Source organism: Fulmarus glacialis, unplaced genomic scaffold (genome assembly GCF_000690835.1).
Source record: "Fulmarus glacialis isolate BGI_N327 unplaced genomic scaffold, ASM69083v1 scaffold14529, whole genome shotgun sequence".
Taxonomy (NCBI): domain Eukaryota; kingdom Metazoa; phylum Chordata; class Aves; order Procellariiformes; family Procellariidae; genus Fulmarus; species Fulmarus glacialis.
This window is the reverse complement of record NW_009235305.1, coordinates 123-14265: the sequence shown is the minus strand read 5'-3', so window position 1 is coordinate 14265 and position 14143 is coordinate 123. Positions and strand designations below refer to the sequence as shown.

The following is a 14143-nucleotide window of genomic DNA, read 5'->3' as shown; positions in this document are numbered from 1 at the left end:
GAACCCTCACTTCATTGGTATGCTTTCCTGGACTCTGTAACTTGTGTTAGTTTTGAGTTAGTAAAGTCTGCAAGATTAAGGCCAATCGGTGGTATCTTTGTGTGTTGCTGACATTTAAAACATACATAGTTATAGTTTCTAGATCTATTTTACATTTTTCTTCTACATGCAGCCTAAGCTAAAGAAATAATGCGCGTAAAAGGTTTTGCAAGTGTCAAAAGAGGCTGGTTTTTTAACTGTACCAACTTTTGACATTTACTCTTTGGCAAATGACAAAAATCCCACTGCTGTTATGAAACTGGTATGTGTAAATCAGCCACAGAGCTATTAATAGTCCCAGATCTTGAAGGTCTGGTCTTCAAAATGGCCAGCCATCTTCAGCTGTAAGTGAAGTCAAAGAATACTTGGCATGTTTCAATGACTGTAGATGAGGCCCTAATTAAGTTAATTTGAAACTAAAAATGCTACTCTTACTGTCTGTCACTATATTTTTAGGGAGTAATACCTAGTTAAGTTTTTTTTATACACGGTCTGTTAATCACTAATAGCTTGTTCTTTTTTAATATCCTATGGAAAATAATGATTCCTATCATATGGAAATCTTCCTATCATGGAAAATATGAAGAGAGATACTGCAGAATGTGGCAGAACTTTCTGCAGCAATCTGTAAAAAAAGTTTTATGAGTTTTTTTCTAAAGCTTGTTACAACAAGCATTGAGCCAACTCTGAATCTCCTCATCTCTGATTTAAAGTCCATGGAGCCATCTTTTTGCTCTGATGAATCTGAATTTTTTAGAACAATTAGTATCAAAATATTGGTTATTCTTTAAATATTCATGTTAACATTTAGTCAAAAAAGCAACTGCCATTCTGAACTCCACAGGTAGAAAAACAAGAGGTCTACAACTACAGTAATTTTGCTCCTTTATGTTTTTACATTTGGTGACTTACTTGCAAAGTCTATGAAGCATAGAAACATGGCCTTTGAGCTGATGTCATCCTCGTTTCACAGAAATTAAATAGCTAGATACTCACTTTCTTTATGTATCCTACTGTGCCTCTTACTGTGGTGCAAATGAACAATACCAATGGCATCAAAACATATTCTGATTGCCAAAGGAATTTAATACTCTTTAGCTGGGCCAGCCAGAACCCCAGCCTCCCAAATGCAGCATTTCTTAGCCAGGTAGTGAATGGGTACATCACTACTCCATACAACGTGTCTTTACACCTTGTTGCACTGGCTGAAGAGAAATACTATTAAAAGGAAAATCCTGAAGAGTAGTTATCATGTACTGAAAGACAATTGATTGCAGTAAATGTTTGGTTTAGTAAGCAGATCAGAACTTCACCCTATGCACCCAATCCTAAACTTCACTATGAAGGCAAACATCCCAGTGGAAGTGATGGAGGTTTTGCCTGACTAAGGCACTCCAGCAGGGTTAAACATTTGTAATAAGGTAAGACACACAAAAAATCAGAGTTCTGGCAATGATCGAGAAGAGGGGCGGACTGCAATGAATGGCAAGGATATGACATAAGAAGCGATAGCTTTAGGGAAGCTAAACCAGAATGCACTGAAGCACACACACACATACAAAGAAGAAAAAAAAAAACAACAAAAAACCTGCACACTGCAAATGAAAACATTTCTACAGTTTAAGCCTCTTTATGCCATAGCCAAAGTCAATAAATCTACTTTTTGAAAGAAAAGCAGATGAATCTCTGCACCAAAAAGAAAAAAATATACATAGATTAGCAATGTGACTGGCAAACACATCTGAGATGAGGGAAAAAGGCTTACGCAGAGGAATCAGCTTAGCTGCAAAGCGTATTTTATCATGGCAAAGTAAAAAATCAGGAATCAGCCGCAGTGGTGGGAAACCATGTTGTCATACAGCACCTATGCAATCATATTGTCTGCTACACACTCTTCAAGCATAATAACAAGAGCAGTCATACTAATAAATGGGAAGAACAGGAAATGAAGCAGCCTTGGAAAGCACTGGAGAAAGCTGGAGAAGGATTCACCGGCAACAAACACATGCAAACCTAAGGAGGACACACCTTCCTCAGCCGAGGAAGGGGATGTGTCTCTCAGGGGCGTTTCCGCCACAACAGTTACGCTCTCCCTGCTGGATGCCACGCTTGGCACTTTGTCTTCACGACACACTTTCGCCTCCAAACCCGAATCCGACTGACCCTCACAGAGGCCCTTTGCCTGTTCCGAAGGCTCAATGGGCCCGTGCTCTTTCCCCAGTTGCTTCCCAGGAAGAGCAGCAGGTTTCGCTTCCACAGCCATCGGACTCTCTACTGGTTCTTCTTCTTGGGGATGGAAAAAGGAGGCGACATCAACACCAACAGTAAACACCAAGCACACAGCTCAACAGAACATAACACTTTCAGCTCTGAACACTTTAGATTTAACTGTGTCAAAGGACTGCTTGTATCCAGCCCATTTTAGTCATTGTGGAACTGAATTTTCCTTAGGGAAAAAAGCAAACCAAAACAAAAAACCTGCCTCCCCCAGAAAAGCATGTTTATGCTGTGAGAGCTGAAAGTGTTTTACAGGTATACCTCTCCCAAAGATGACTGTGGGTCAAATATTCATTGCAAATGGAGATGGTACTGAATGATGGATGGTCCTGATAACACCAATGCATCAATGAGCTCAAAGTACACTGATATTTTTCCGATAAATGTGCTGTTTAATCCAGTACAAGACATTCAGTTGAGGTGGAGGAAGGTATGAGGCATTAATTTCTTTCCACTGACCTTGGCAATACTGACTTCTAAATGCCAGCAAGTCAATCTATCACATGGATCCTGGATTTGGTAAAATATTGAGCCACTTCCATAGTCTTAAGAAGCCTTGTGCATAGCTGATAACTAATGGCTTCGCTAGAATTCAGCCAAGATTCCTACACTGAGCGGGTTTATAAACAGTTTCTCCTTTAGGCTGCCTGACATCTGAACTCTGTATGTGAAAATCACAGACTTAACACACGGACTCTTCATTTTGTTTTCTGTTTCCCCACTAGCCCCCAGGCTCCTCATCACCGATTAAGTCAAAGAAACCAATGAGTGCAATATAACTATTCGTTCATCTGAATTTCTAAAATACTCTGCTCAGCCTATGGGCTGTTAGGATCAGTATAGTAGTATCAAGAGCAGTCTTCACTCATTCCGTGGCAGAAGAATGACTAGCAAAGTTTCCATTCTGGACTGTACTCCTGCCATTGCTACTCAGACAGAATATTACTGCGCTCTATTAGTATCCCTTCTGATAAGAAGTTAAGGATTAAGTGTGAAACCTTTGATTCAGCAACATACTTAAGCAGCTGACCAGCAGCCATGCTGCAGTCAACCTGATGACCCCCCTGGGTTTAAACTGTGTCTCACGTTTAAGGACTTTGCTGAATCAGACTTAGAACAAAGTGGTTTTGAACCTGGAAGTGGCTGTATCCAGCCTCTCGGTATTAAAGTAAAACCTCTTCACAAGGGCTTGATTTTTCTCCTGAGATTGGCCCGGTTAAAACCAGACAATCAACCATCCACTTCAGTTACGGCCTTTAAAAAGTGATTTAAGGAACACAAACACTATTTGAGGCTGAGAAAATATCACTATATAAAGTACAAGACATTATTAATAACACATAAAAATGTAATTAAGGTTAGATACTATATCTTAAACGAACAGAAGCCAGAAGATTCAGAATCAGAACTGGAGTGATGCCTGAGTGTTACAGGGATATTTACACATGGGCAGATTGTAAAAGCAGTCTGGCAGAACAGCAGGTGTCCAGCTACAAGAGGCTCTGACTTGAATAACTTGCTTTACTTTTCTTTTTCCGATTTTATGTAGTTTTGTATGTGCATCCCGCTCAATTGAAGAATTTTAAGGAAAGCCTCTCATTTTACTCTCAGCAATTTCAGGTATACACCTCCATTTCCTGAGACACGTCACACAATGCCACATGGAAAAGAAGTCAGCATTCCTGTTAGTCACTGAAATGGATTCTCCCTTGATTCCTCAAAAGCCATTTCACTTTTATGTGACCCCCACTGATAAAATAATACTCACTGATGTGCTCAGGCCATAGAAAAAGGGGGTACAGGAACACAGTAACAGTAAACTTTTTTTTCTCCTTGTTTGCAGTCAGCTGATGCAATATTAACTGGGTGTATCCACAAAACAACCGGACATCAAATATGACCCAATACTGCCTGAAAGTCACCTGCCTATCCTGGGGTAAAACTGATTTCCTTTGCTTACCGGATGATTAAAGACCTTCCACTGCTATCTTTGGTATAGACATGGGTTTTTTCCCCATTGTGTTAACAATTGACTGACCTCCAGTAACAATCCTTTGGTCTATTTTGCAGACTGTTCTTGGCAGTGATTCTCTGACACAAAGAAGAAATTAGCTTACACTTCTTTTAACTAGCTGCTCCTTTTGCTTCTGCTATAAGCCAGGCCAGTAGACCAAGAGCCCCCATTTAAGCAGGGACCATGGTTTCACTGACCCCAAAGTTGCATTCATTGCTCACGCTGCAGCTTCACTTTGAGATGGAGAGACTCTGGAGGGGCGTCACTTCCATGCGGGGAGAAAACACAACTGGGTTTCCCGCCCCGGAAAGCAGAAATCCCAGGCACACATATAATGGAATGGATGGCAGGTGGGTACAGGGGAAGAGGAACAAAATGGGACCATGCTTAGTTCACCTTCATCATGGCCCAACAAGACCTCTGTGCTCTTCACTGTGGCACTGGGACGTGTACTAGAGCCAGTCCACTCCGAGCTGAACAAAGGGTGTTCATAGTACTCTTCGTCCGAATTGTAGGGCTCATCATCGGGCACAGACACTGAAATGGAGGGGGCCAGGTGTTTACGCCACTCCCTGCTGGCAGCAGCCCCACAGCCTGGACAGTGCTGTAGCGGTCCCACCTTATCCTCCGCCCCTTCATCTACAAATAGACACACACAGACAAAAACTGCAGGACAGACAGACAAAGAAAAGACAAGACAGGATGGACGCATGCACCAGCAACGCCAGCCACTATGTCATACTGCAGAGCAGATGACATCAGCCAGGCTACAGGTTAACGCAGGATGGAGGAATGAGGCAGCTGTGCATTTTAACACATGGGCCATGTATGTGGCCTTTCCTACAGCGTTTATGAACATCGGAAACCAACCGTCGGAACAAGTGCATTTCAAAACTATACACTCGTTATTTAGAGGAATACATACTGTACACAAACCACATCTCACAACTTGCACTGATACTCAGATGTATTATACACCTGACTGACTATTAAAAACCTCTGAAGTATCCTGACACAGTTGTATCCTTCGTAGTCATCAGGTAAAGTACTTGAAAGTGTAAATTTTAAAAAGTCCTTTAATTAAAAAGCAAACCAGCTTACACTTTGGTCAGTGGTTATTTTATTTCTCATCTGTATCTATTTCAAAATTCCCCACTTTCTTCCTTTCCCTATAAATAAGTAACTTGCTAGCTACCTTTTTTCCTGACAAAGGCCACATAAAGCTGCTCACAGCAATCTCTGTTAGCCCTATATTTTACACTGTTGTGTCCTGTTTCTGTGGGTGAACTAGCTCCCACCTCAGTGTTTGCCAATGCTTTGGAATGACAGCTTTATTCACCCGTCACTGTAGCATCGCAGATAATCACATAATCATCTCAGGACCACACCAGCTACCGACAGCTACAGGGAGGGGGAGCTTGGGTTTGGTTTTGCAAGACAAAGAAAAATAATACAGCCCAATAAAAATGATTGGCCTATCATCTGATCCATACAAACCTAACAGGTAGACTTGAGAGCTCGTGTATTCAAGGTGCCCTCTCACCATGAATAAAGCTACGAAAAACTAAACATCTAGTACTAGAGAAAACATGTTTAAGCCCATTCTCTGTGTATGGCAACTGGCAGTTTGATGAACCCTACGCTCATGGAGTGCCTTCAGCAGCTGCAGCTATCCCATTGGATTTCCTATTAGCTTCAAGAACAAGTCCATGGCCGGTGTCCCTGATCTTTCTCTAGGCAATTACAACTTAAGGAGTTTCCTCAGAGCTTCCAAAACTTTCCTCTCAGATCCAAAACACTGAGTCAGAAAGCAAGGCTTTAACACAGGCAGCGTAACAGATATTAACCAGGTCTCTGTGTGTGACCCGAAAACAAGAAAGCTCATGAATGCTGCTGTAACTACCATTACCCAAGTCTGGGAAAGCAATTTTTATCCATCCATATCATCTGGTGACATATTGTGACCAAAGCAATTCCGCCTATAAGAGCTCTAAGCTTCTTCCTGGCAAATAACAAAAAAGTTTTAAGTTTCTTTCTATAGCACATCATGACAAGACAACACCTATGTCTTTAAAAAAAGCACCCTCTGCTTTCTGCAGCAACATGGCAGCACGTGTCCTGTAATGTAATGACGTGTATTTCTTCCACCTGGGAAAAGAATACTGTAGTATCAACCCATTCAGGCTCAATCACCCACAAAAAGGAAGACAAATTATTCACCGATGGCAATATTAGTAGCTCCAATATGTTTCATTGTGCTGCAAAAGGAAGATTATCCATGTTCAAGATTCCGTGACAGCCCTGAGGCTGGCCAGGACTGAAGGTATGCTATGTGCACCTATGCACATACACAAATAACACCCATGGAACTTAAGAGAGTTCAAGAGAACCGTTCTCAGAATTTCTTCCAGGGCACAAAGAGTGCCTGAACCACTGATAGTTGCTTCGCTCGTGTAGTGGAATCCAAACCCCAGATTCAGGGGTTTATGCATGCTTAAAAGAGGTGGGTGTGGAAAGACAAGCCGGCAACCTGCCTCTGCCGAGCAGGAAGCTCTGCAGAGCACTGCAGTAGGAAATGCCAAACACAGGGCTGAACCTGAGCTTCCCACCTTTCCCTAGTACTTAAGAGCCAGCAGCAAGGTTGCAGGGAAGCACCTTGATCCACTTGCAATGCAGAACCTGTGGATTTCTTTTCCATAGAAGCTTCTACAAAATTCAGTGACAGATTTGAGGGGGCTCACGGTTTGCAACAGGCTAGTTACAGGGGGTGAGGACACGTCTCAGGATGCGAGAGACCAGGAATCAACTCCCTCCTAAGCCTGGAATTCAAAACTACAGCTCCTGCTTCTTTGCAGGGTGCCCTCACACTAGTCTATGCATTACTGTGGACAAGAGTGGAAAGGGTTGACGCAGCCGCCATCTCTTCTACTGGAACTGGGACATTGTGGAGAGAAGAACGGAAGATTGATACGGTCAGAAGAAGAACACGGAGAAGGAGGATGTGCAAAGAGGGAGGTTCTCCTTCCAGCTGTGGGTCGTATTTATCCAGGTGCCCTTCAGAAGTGAAATGCATCAACAAGAGTGAAGATGAAACCCCAGGACTTCTCCATACTGATGCAAAGAAGGCTGAAAATTCCTTCTTTATAGGCTCTGAATGGATTGTAGGCAAGAAAATACAGGCCCTGCCTCTGCTCCTTAAAACTACAGAAACTGACAATAGTAAAAATGCTTAATACATATTATTGTGATAGTGCAAAATCATTAGGAGTGCAAAGTCTAGTATCGTTTGGGGCTGTTATGTCTGTAGCTATTACAGATTTACATTATTTATTTATCAGTTTTAATAACGATATTTTCAGAATTACTGCAGATAATTTCATTAACAGGATAATGATGTCTTTAAAGGAGGATATGCTTTTATTTCGGCAACAAGAAAAATCCTTTCTTTGTTATTTTAGTCCCTTCTAATAGTTCTTTTCCATTTCAAAGCATGGGAAAAATCCCCAATGTATTCTAAAGTCCAAGATTAAAATCACTTCTCACAAAGGCTAATTCTGCTTTAGCTTCCAGGTATCTTTTGAAAATGCTTTTCAAAAAGTAATTTTCATTGTAATAGATCCATTTTTATAGGACATTTGGTTCCTTTCAGTTTGCAAAACATTCTTATTCTAAAGCTTAACCTGAAATGCCTATTTCAAAATGGAAGACAGCCCATCAAAGGCATCCTTCTATCTTGTAACATTTAGAAATACTTTTACATGAAGATGTTGACCATTGTCAAAAGGCACCGAGCACAAAAGAAATGCCAAGTTGGCAAGAGAATATCGCATCAGCCCTGCATGACCAGATACAACTGATAATAGGATTAAACGGTGCTAGGGAAAATTTCGTTTCCTGAGCAAAATTATGTTACTATAGTTGAAATAAATTAAATCATTTCAGTAAGGCAAATTAGTTATCTTACCTTCTGCAGCAGTAAAAAGGGGCAGGCTCATTTGAACGTTTTTCTGCAACCAAATGGAAGAAAGAAACCTACATCCACTGACTCCTTTCTCTCATGAAATACACTTGACCCGCAAACCTCTCTGTCTTTTCTACCTTTTTTTTTTTTTTTCATTTGTGTTTGCTGCATGGCTGGCCACATCCACCTTTGTCATGTCTACAACAGTGATTTCCTTCCTTACTATGACTGAAGGAAGTCTCTTTTGGATTCAGAGCAATGCAACACACAGACAAGTGCATTAGTAAAATGTTCTAAGAGAAGGGGAAAAAAAGGAGGTCTGAGGTAGATACGCACACCAAGTGCTCACCTCTTTTGCTCAACAACTGTAGAATTGGGTTAAAATCATAAATTTTATTGTACTGAGCAGACAGACAGACAATGTGAAGGTGCATGAGGATGGATAGCCAGATGGTATAGGGAACCGAAGGTTTAAACAAGTACAATAAAATTGGGTCAAACCCTACTGAGGCAAACTCTTCTGAATGGGAGCTTTGCCTGAATAGAAATGACAGGTCTGGCTCATTCAAGTCAGCAAAAGCTCAACTTACCCAGACAGAAAATAAGGACCACATCTTCTAACACAGAGCCAAACACTCTGTGTTGTACCATTAACTACATTGAATTGACAACGCTGATTATTTTGGGAAAAAGCAACATAATATACTTCTGGTGACACTTTTTTCAAGAAGTTCCTTCTGTTCATCAATGAATTCTACTGTGAGTTCCAGTTTCAGAGCTGGACATAAACAAGAAGCTTCCACCAGAATGCATTAATGACTCAGCACATCATTTCTGCCCATACTTCCCTTACAAATCTACACTTTCAGGATTTACACAGGCCATCTGCTCTGAAAAATGAAGAGCTGAATCAAAATCTTGTCATGGAAAAGTCTCTTTTGACTAACGTTAAAGGAAATGATTTGAATGTTTTTAAAAACCGTGGCATTGTGTAAACCATCAAAACGTCTCCCAAACACTGACCTTTCAGTCCTTGCAACCACCCCTGCAGGGTAGGTAAGTAAGTGCTATTATATTGACTCAATTCTACATGCAAGGAAGGAGAAAAACAACATTAAGTGACTTGCTGAGTCATATGCACAGCTGGGAACAGCACAGTCCGGTAGTTCATAATAACCTGGAGTTGTATAGGGTTTTGCCACCTTCTTGTGCTAATACAACCAGCAAAATGGTTTCCATTTACTTAGGGGGCAATCTACAACCTCCTGTCAATTAATCAATACCAGTACTTTATAAAATCCTAAAATACATGTAAATAATACTGCTGATACAAACAGTATGCAAAGCTAATCCTCAACTAAGGATGTATGATGTAAGAACCTTGACATTGGCCTGAAGCAGAAGAACAAGCCCTTTACTGTCATATGAAAAATCAAAAAGCATACGCTGAACTAGTCAAGCGAACTATATATTAAAAAATAGTGGTAAAACCCTGGTAACAATTCTAAAAGCTTTTGCTAATGCCCTACTAACTTCCTTTTCAGTTAGTAGTTTTGATTGCCATTACCTCTGGATGATGAGTCTAGAAACTCTTGTACTTTTTTTTTTAAACAAACAATGTGCAGATGTTTTTTTAAAAAAAACAACAATCAATTAATCAAATTTTTTTATATTGGTTACTAACCGCATCCAGTAGGTATTTCCAGTACAGTGGACTGACAAATGTTGTTGTTAACACAGCCTGTAATTGCATTATCTCAAAAATGACCGCAGGATGGAAGATGCCTAATTGCAGTGTCCTGATAAACTGAGGGTCAGACTATGTGAGTACATGAAATACAAACCGTCCACTTGCAAAATTAATAGAGGCTCTGTGTTAAAATACCAACAAAGTTTGTTCAGCAGATGATAAGAAATTATTTTCATGCACTTATTTAACAAAAAGAAAGAAAAAAATGCTAAAAGAAAATCCAAGAAGGAAACAAATGGACACATAAAAATGCTATTGACATGGCAGAGTTCAACTGACAGTCCCCTGGAGATTCTGAACCCAAATCCTTCCCTCATATCCACATGGTATGGCTCCGTTTTAACACACGGCTGTCTCCCTATACTGAGGGCCTTGATGCAGCAGTCGTCTTCTGTTGAACGAAGCACTGACACACACGCTTACCATTGTGACAACTTCACTGGCCTTTTAGGCCTCTGCTTAAAACTAAGCCAACGCTAAGTTCTTTGCTGGAGGGGATTTTAGCAGGAGGAAAATGTAGTGATCATGGGCTACTGAAATTGAACATTCATTGTGCCGAACAGAGTAGAAATTTGCTTTGTGAGACTAGAATTTGACTCCTGCACCCTGTGTACAGAACCCCCAATACACGTAGGCATTGAAGCATGAATTACAGGTTGAAGACCAAAGAAATGATCCAACTCTGAATCTCCTTGCTTTCATGCATTTAAGATTCCAAAAACAAAGCTAATGGTAATTAAAAAAAGCAGCCAAACAAATCTGAAGAAAATAAAGATGACCCAATACTGAATCATAGTTTTGGTGACCACGCTGGGACAGCAGACATCTTGGTTCATATTGCATATAACAGACAAAAAGGTGAGCATCACCATCTTTTTTTTCTTTAATATGGATGTACTTAACATATCCTGCCAGTTACCTCTGTGCATATGGGTCTACCTCATCCATGCACTGCAGCTGGTTTGCAGATGGGGAGTTATTGCTGGGGAATGCCTTATCTTTTCACGTGAAGCTGCAGAAAGTATCTCCATTTTCTGATTCCCCCATCCTTTAGATTCATGTCTCATCCCTCTGCTGACAGCTGCGCACAGCAACGTCCAGGAGACCCTTACCTTCCTCCAGAGCTCCAGTCTGCTCAGAAGCTGGCGACGGAGGCGGGGAAGGAGGCAGGTTGGCTGACTCTTCGACTGCTAGAAATCGAACAGTGAAAACGAGATACAGCAATTAATTCCTGGGAGACTAATGCTTGATACAAGCTGCAGTCAGCCCGTTCTGCCCAGCTGAGAGAATTATTTGATGAGGACTTGTGCCTAGTGGGTTTTCAGATAGATCCTTTCAGAATACATGGATTTTTAAAGTTATAATAGTTTGGGGTTTTTTTTCCAGATGGTATGAATTGCTTTCAAAATTCTGGTCATAGAGTACAATACAAAAATCAAGTACAAAATTATCTTCTAAAACAGCATTGCCACTTAGAAAACCTTCAGTCACCCAAGGCAACAACAATAAAGCATCTGAGCGTGAGAGATTTTATAAATTCACGCTGACTATCAGAAACTGGCATCCAGTCTCTTCATTTTACCTTGAGTACATGAACAAAAAACATTCTGCACGCTTTTTTTTTTCTTCTGCTGAGTCCAAGGTTAATCACAGAATACATGCAAATATTGCTTGTCTAAACACAAAAGCATAGGGAACTTATGTCAGCCGTGACATAACAGTGATTCAGCTGAGCAAGGCGCAGTGAAATCTTAGATGCACTTAGATCATGTTTTTACATTCATTCCCAGTCACGAGACTAGATGCTGAAACCAGATGATGTTTTTTCAATTATTTCAATTCAACTATGACGAAATCCTAAACAAACTGCTTCTTAAATGAACTCAGCACAACCTCTGCATCTGATTTCATACCAATCACTTTGAGAATTTTTTTCTTTAAAAACAGATCCATCACTGGGGCTTAAGAATGTTTTTTTTTAAAAAAAAAAAAAAAAGAAGTAACAAATCTGGTTTAACAGATCTGTCTTATAAACAGCACCTCTCAACAGGCGGATCTCAGTTTCTGATTCAGGCCTTCTTCCCAAGCATAGAAAGGCCAGTTTCAAAGCCCCAGCAGAATTTGCCAGGCCTCCTCCTATTGATTTCCATGTGGTTTGGAAGACACCCTTATGTGACTTGTCCTTAAGATGTGCTGTCCAGGGACAGAGTATTTATATCTTCATCACAATGCCATTCTACCCGCACATAAATACTTAACAGTCACTGACCACAGGAACTGTAACACCGACAGTTGCTAACTGAAGACATACTTCTCAAAGTATTTTTTAAATGTCTTATCTAACTAGATGGAACTGAATATCCACTTTGCCTCACCCAGGCCCCAGTGAAGCAATCTGTGCTTAAATATGTATGAAGCGTTTTGCAGAACTGGGGTCTTCCATGTAAAATTGAGTCTCTGTAAAGAAGGGAATTACTAAGCAACACATCTCCCTGCTGCAGTTCAAAGTTAGTTCAATGAAGCAAAAGATCTTGGGAACCAAATTTCCAATATATTCTAAATTTCCAAATATTCTAAATTACTCATTGACTTTAATTCATTCCTAAGCAGGGTCCAGCCACTGTAACAAACAAAGCAGAGCGCCTGTGGGGAAAATACCACAAGGCATTATTTTGATTTGATCACAAAGTACGTGCATTCAGCAGAACTTATCCTGGGGCAGACGTGCAAGACTTGCCCTACCTCAGGATGCAGTATGGCCTTTGTCCGGCCTTTGGTGTACATGTTTTGAGCTACTGCGGAAGTTTCCTGGCAGGGAGGAAGCACTGTAGGTACGAATGGCTGTATACTTACTTTTTTTTTTAATATATATATACACACACACATACTTGTATTTCAGCGAGACATTTCACAAAGGAGCCAGCAGGAAGATGGGGGCACAGCATGGACCAGTGGCAGTGGTACCACTCCCAGTCTGGACCGCTGGCATTTGCTTCTACCACATGTAACTCCCTCTCCCACAATCTCCCCTCACCCTGCCCGGCTCCTAACCCCTCTCCCACCCTCAGCCGGTGTGCCCCATTCCTCTCTGCTTCCTGCTTAGGTGCTGCTCCTCCATCGTCTTGAGTAGCTCCACCCAACCACCAAAGCCTCACTTTCTTTTTATATGCCTCTCCTCTAATCTTTGCCTCTTCAGATATTAATCTTTCTCTCTCACGCCGTACATGGCTGAACACAAAGAGGCTCCGAGCGCTGCTGGGTCCCACCAACCACGACGACAAAGCCACTACCACCAATTACATTCACAGCTGCGCCGCTCAGGAGTCAGAGATCAGGTGGAGAACTGCTGTGAGAGCAAACAGTGAACGAGACAGGCACAGGGCCGTGAAGAACCGGGGCAACACGGATTCCGCTACTGTTACCTGGTTACTGCTGTTAAGTGCTGCTGTTCCTGCAGCACTTCTCCTGTGGTGCTGCAGTTTACCCGTGACCATAACCTATGCGAATACACAGCTGTAACTGCTTTTTGTAATACACATACATGTAACATTTGCAGACACGAGGATACTTTGAACATTCTTTGTCTCGTTTTACCTAAAGGTAGTGGTCCAGGCTGATCTTTGTGCTGGGCTTCTTTTTCCTGTTCGCCTTTCAGGACTGCTACAGCTTCAGCTGTTACTACTTGTACTATCCTCGCAGACACTTCTTCTGTGGCAGCAGCAAAGTTAGAAAAAACAAAGAAAGGTATGCTAATGAGAACGATGTTTTAAAATTATAAAGATTAGCTTAAACAATAAAAAATGGAGGCTGAATTAATCCATTTTTAAAAGGTAATCTTCTTTCCTGAAATATAAGCAAATCATTGAAAACAAAATAGAAGGACTAGATATTCCAAAGATCTCAGTGGAAAATGCTGAGTACTTATAAAAACCAGGACCCCAGCCTTTACAGTAAGATGCACAAAGCATCATTATTAAATGCTCTTTCTGTTAGGGACAATGTGCAGCAACTTCAAGTTTTTAAGATGATCATTCATTAAATGCCTAGAAATTTTTTTGCAGCTACTGTTTTGCAAACAGGGGTAGAATGGCCAGCTGAGTAA

At 41.1% G+C, this 14143-nt stretch overlaps 1 protein-coding gene across 1 annotated transcript in view; it reads right to left on the bottom strand.

Moving 5' to 3' along the window:
* The window catches only part of MAP2 (microtubule-associated protein 2), a gene marked incomplete at its 5' end in the record, with an annotated part of 51367 nt that extends 37618 nt beyond the window's left edge, over positions 1-13749 (bottom strand). The window contains 2 exons of the mRNA XM_009585980.1: positions 11154-11231; positions 13636-13749. Of these exons, the coding sequence (XP_009584275.1) occupies positions 11154-11231; positions 13636-13749 (192 nt within the window). The remainder of the gene's footprint in view (positions 1-11153; positions 11232-13635) is intronic.
* Between the last annotated feature and the right edge of the window lie 394 nt (positions 13750-14143).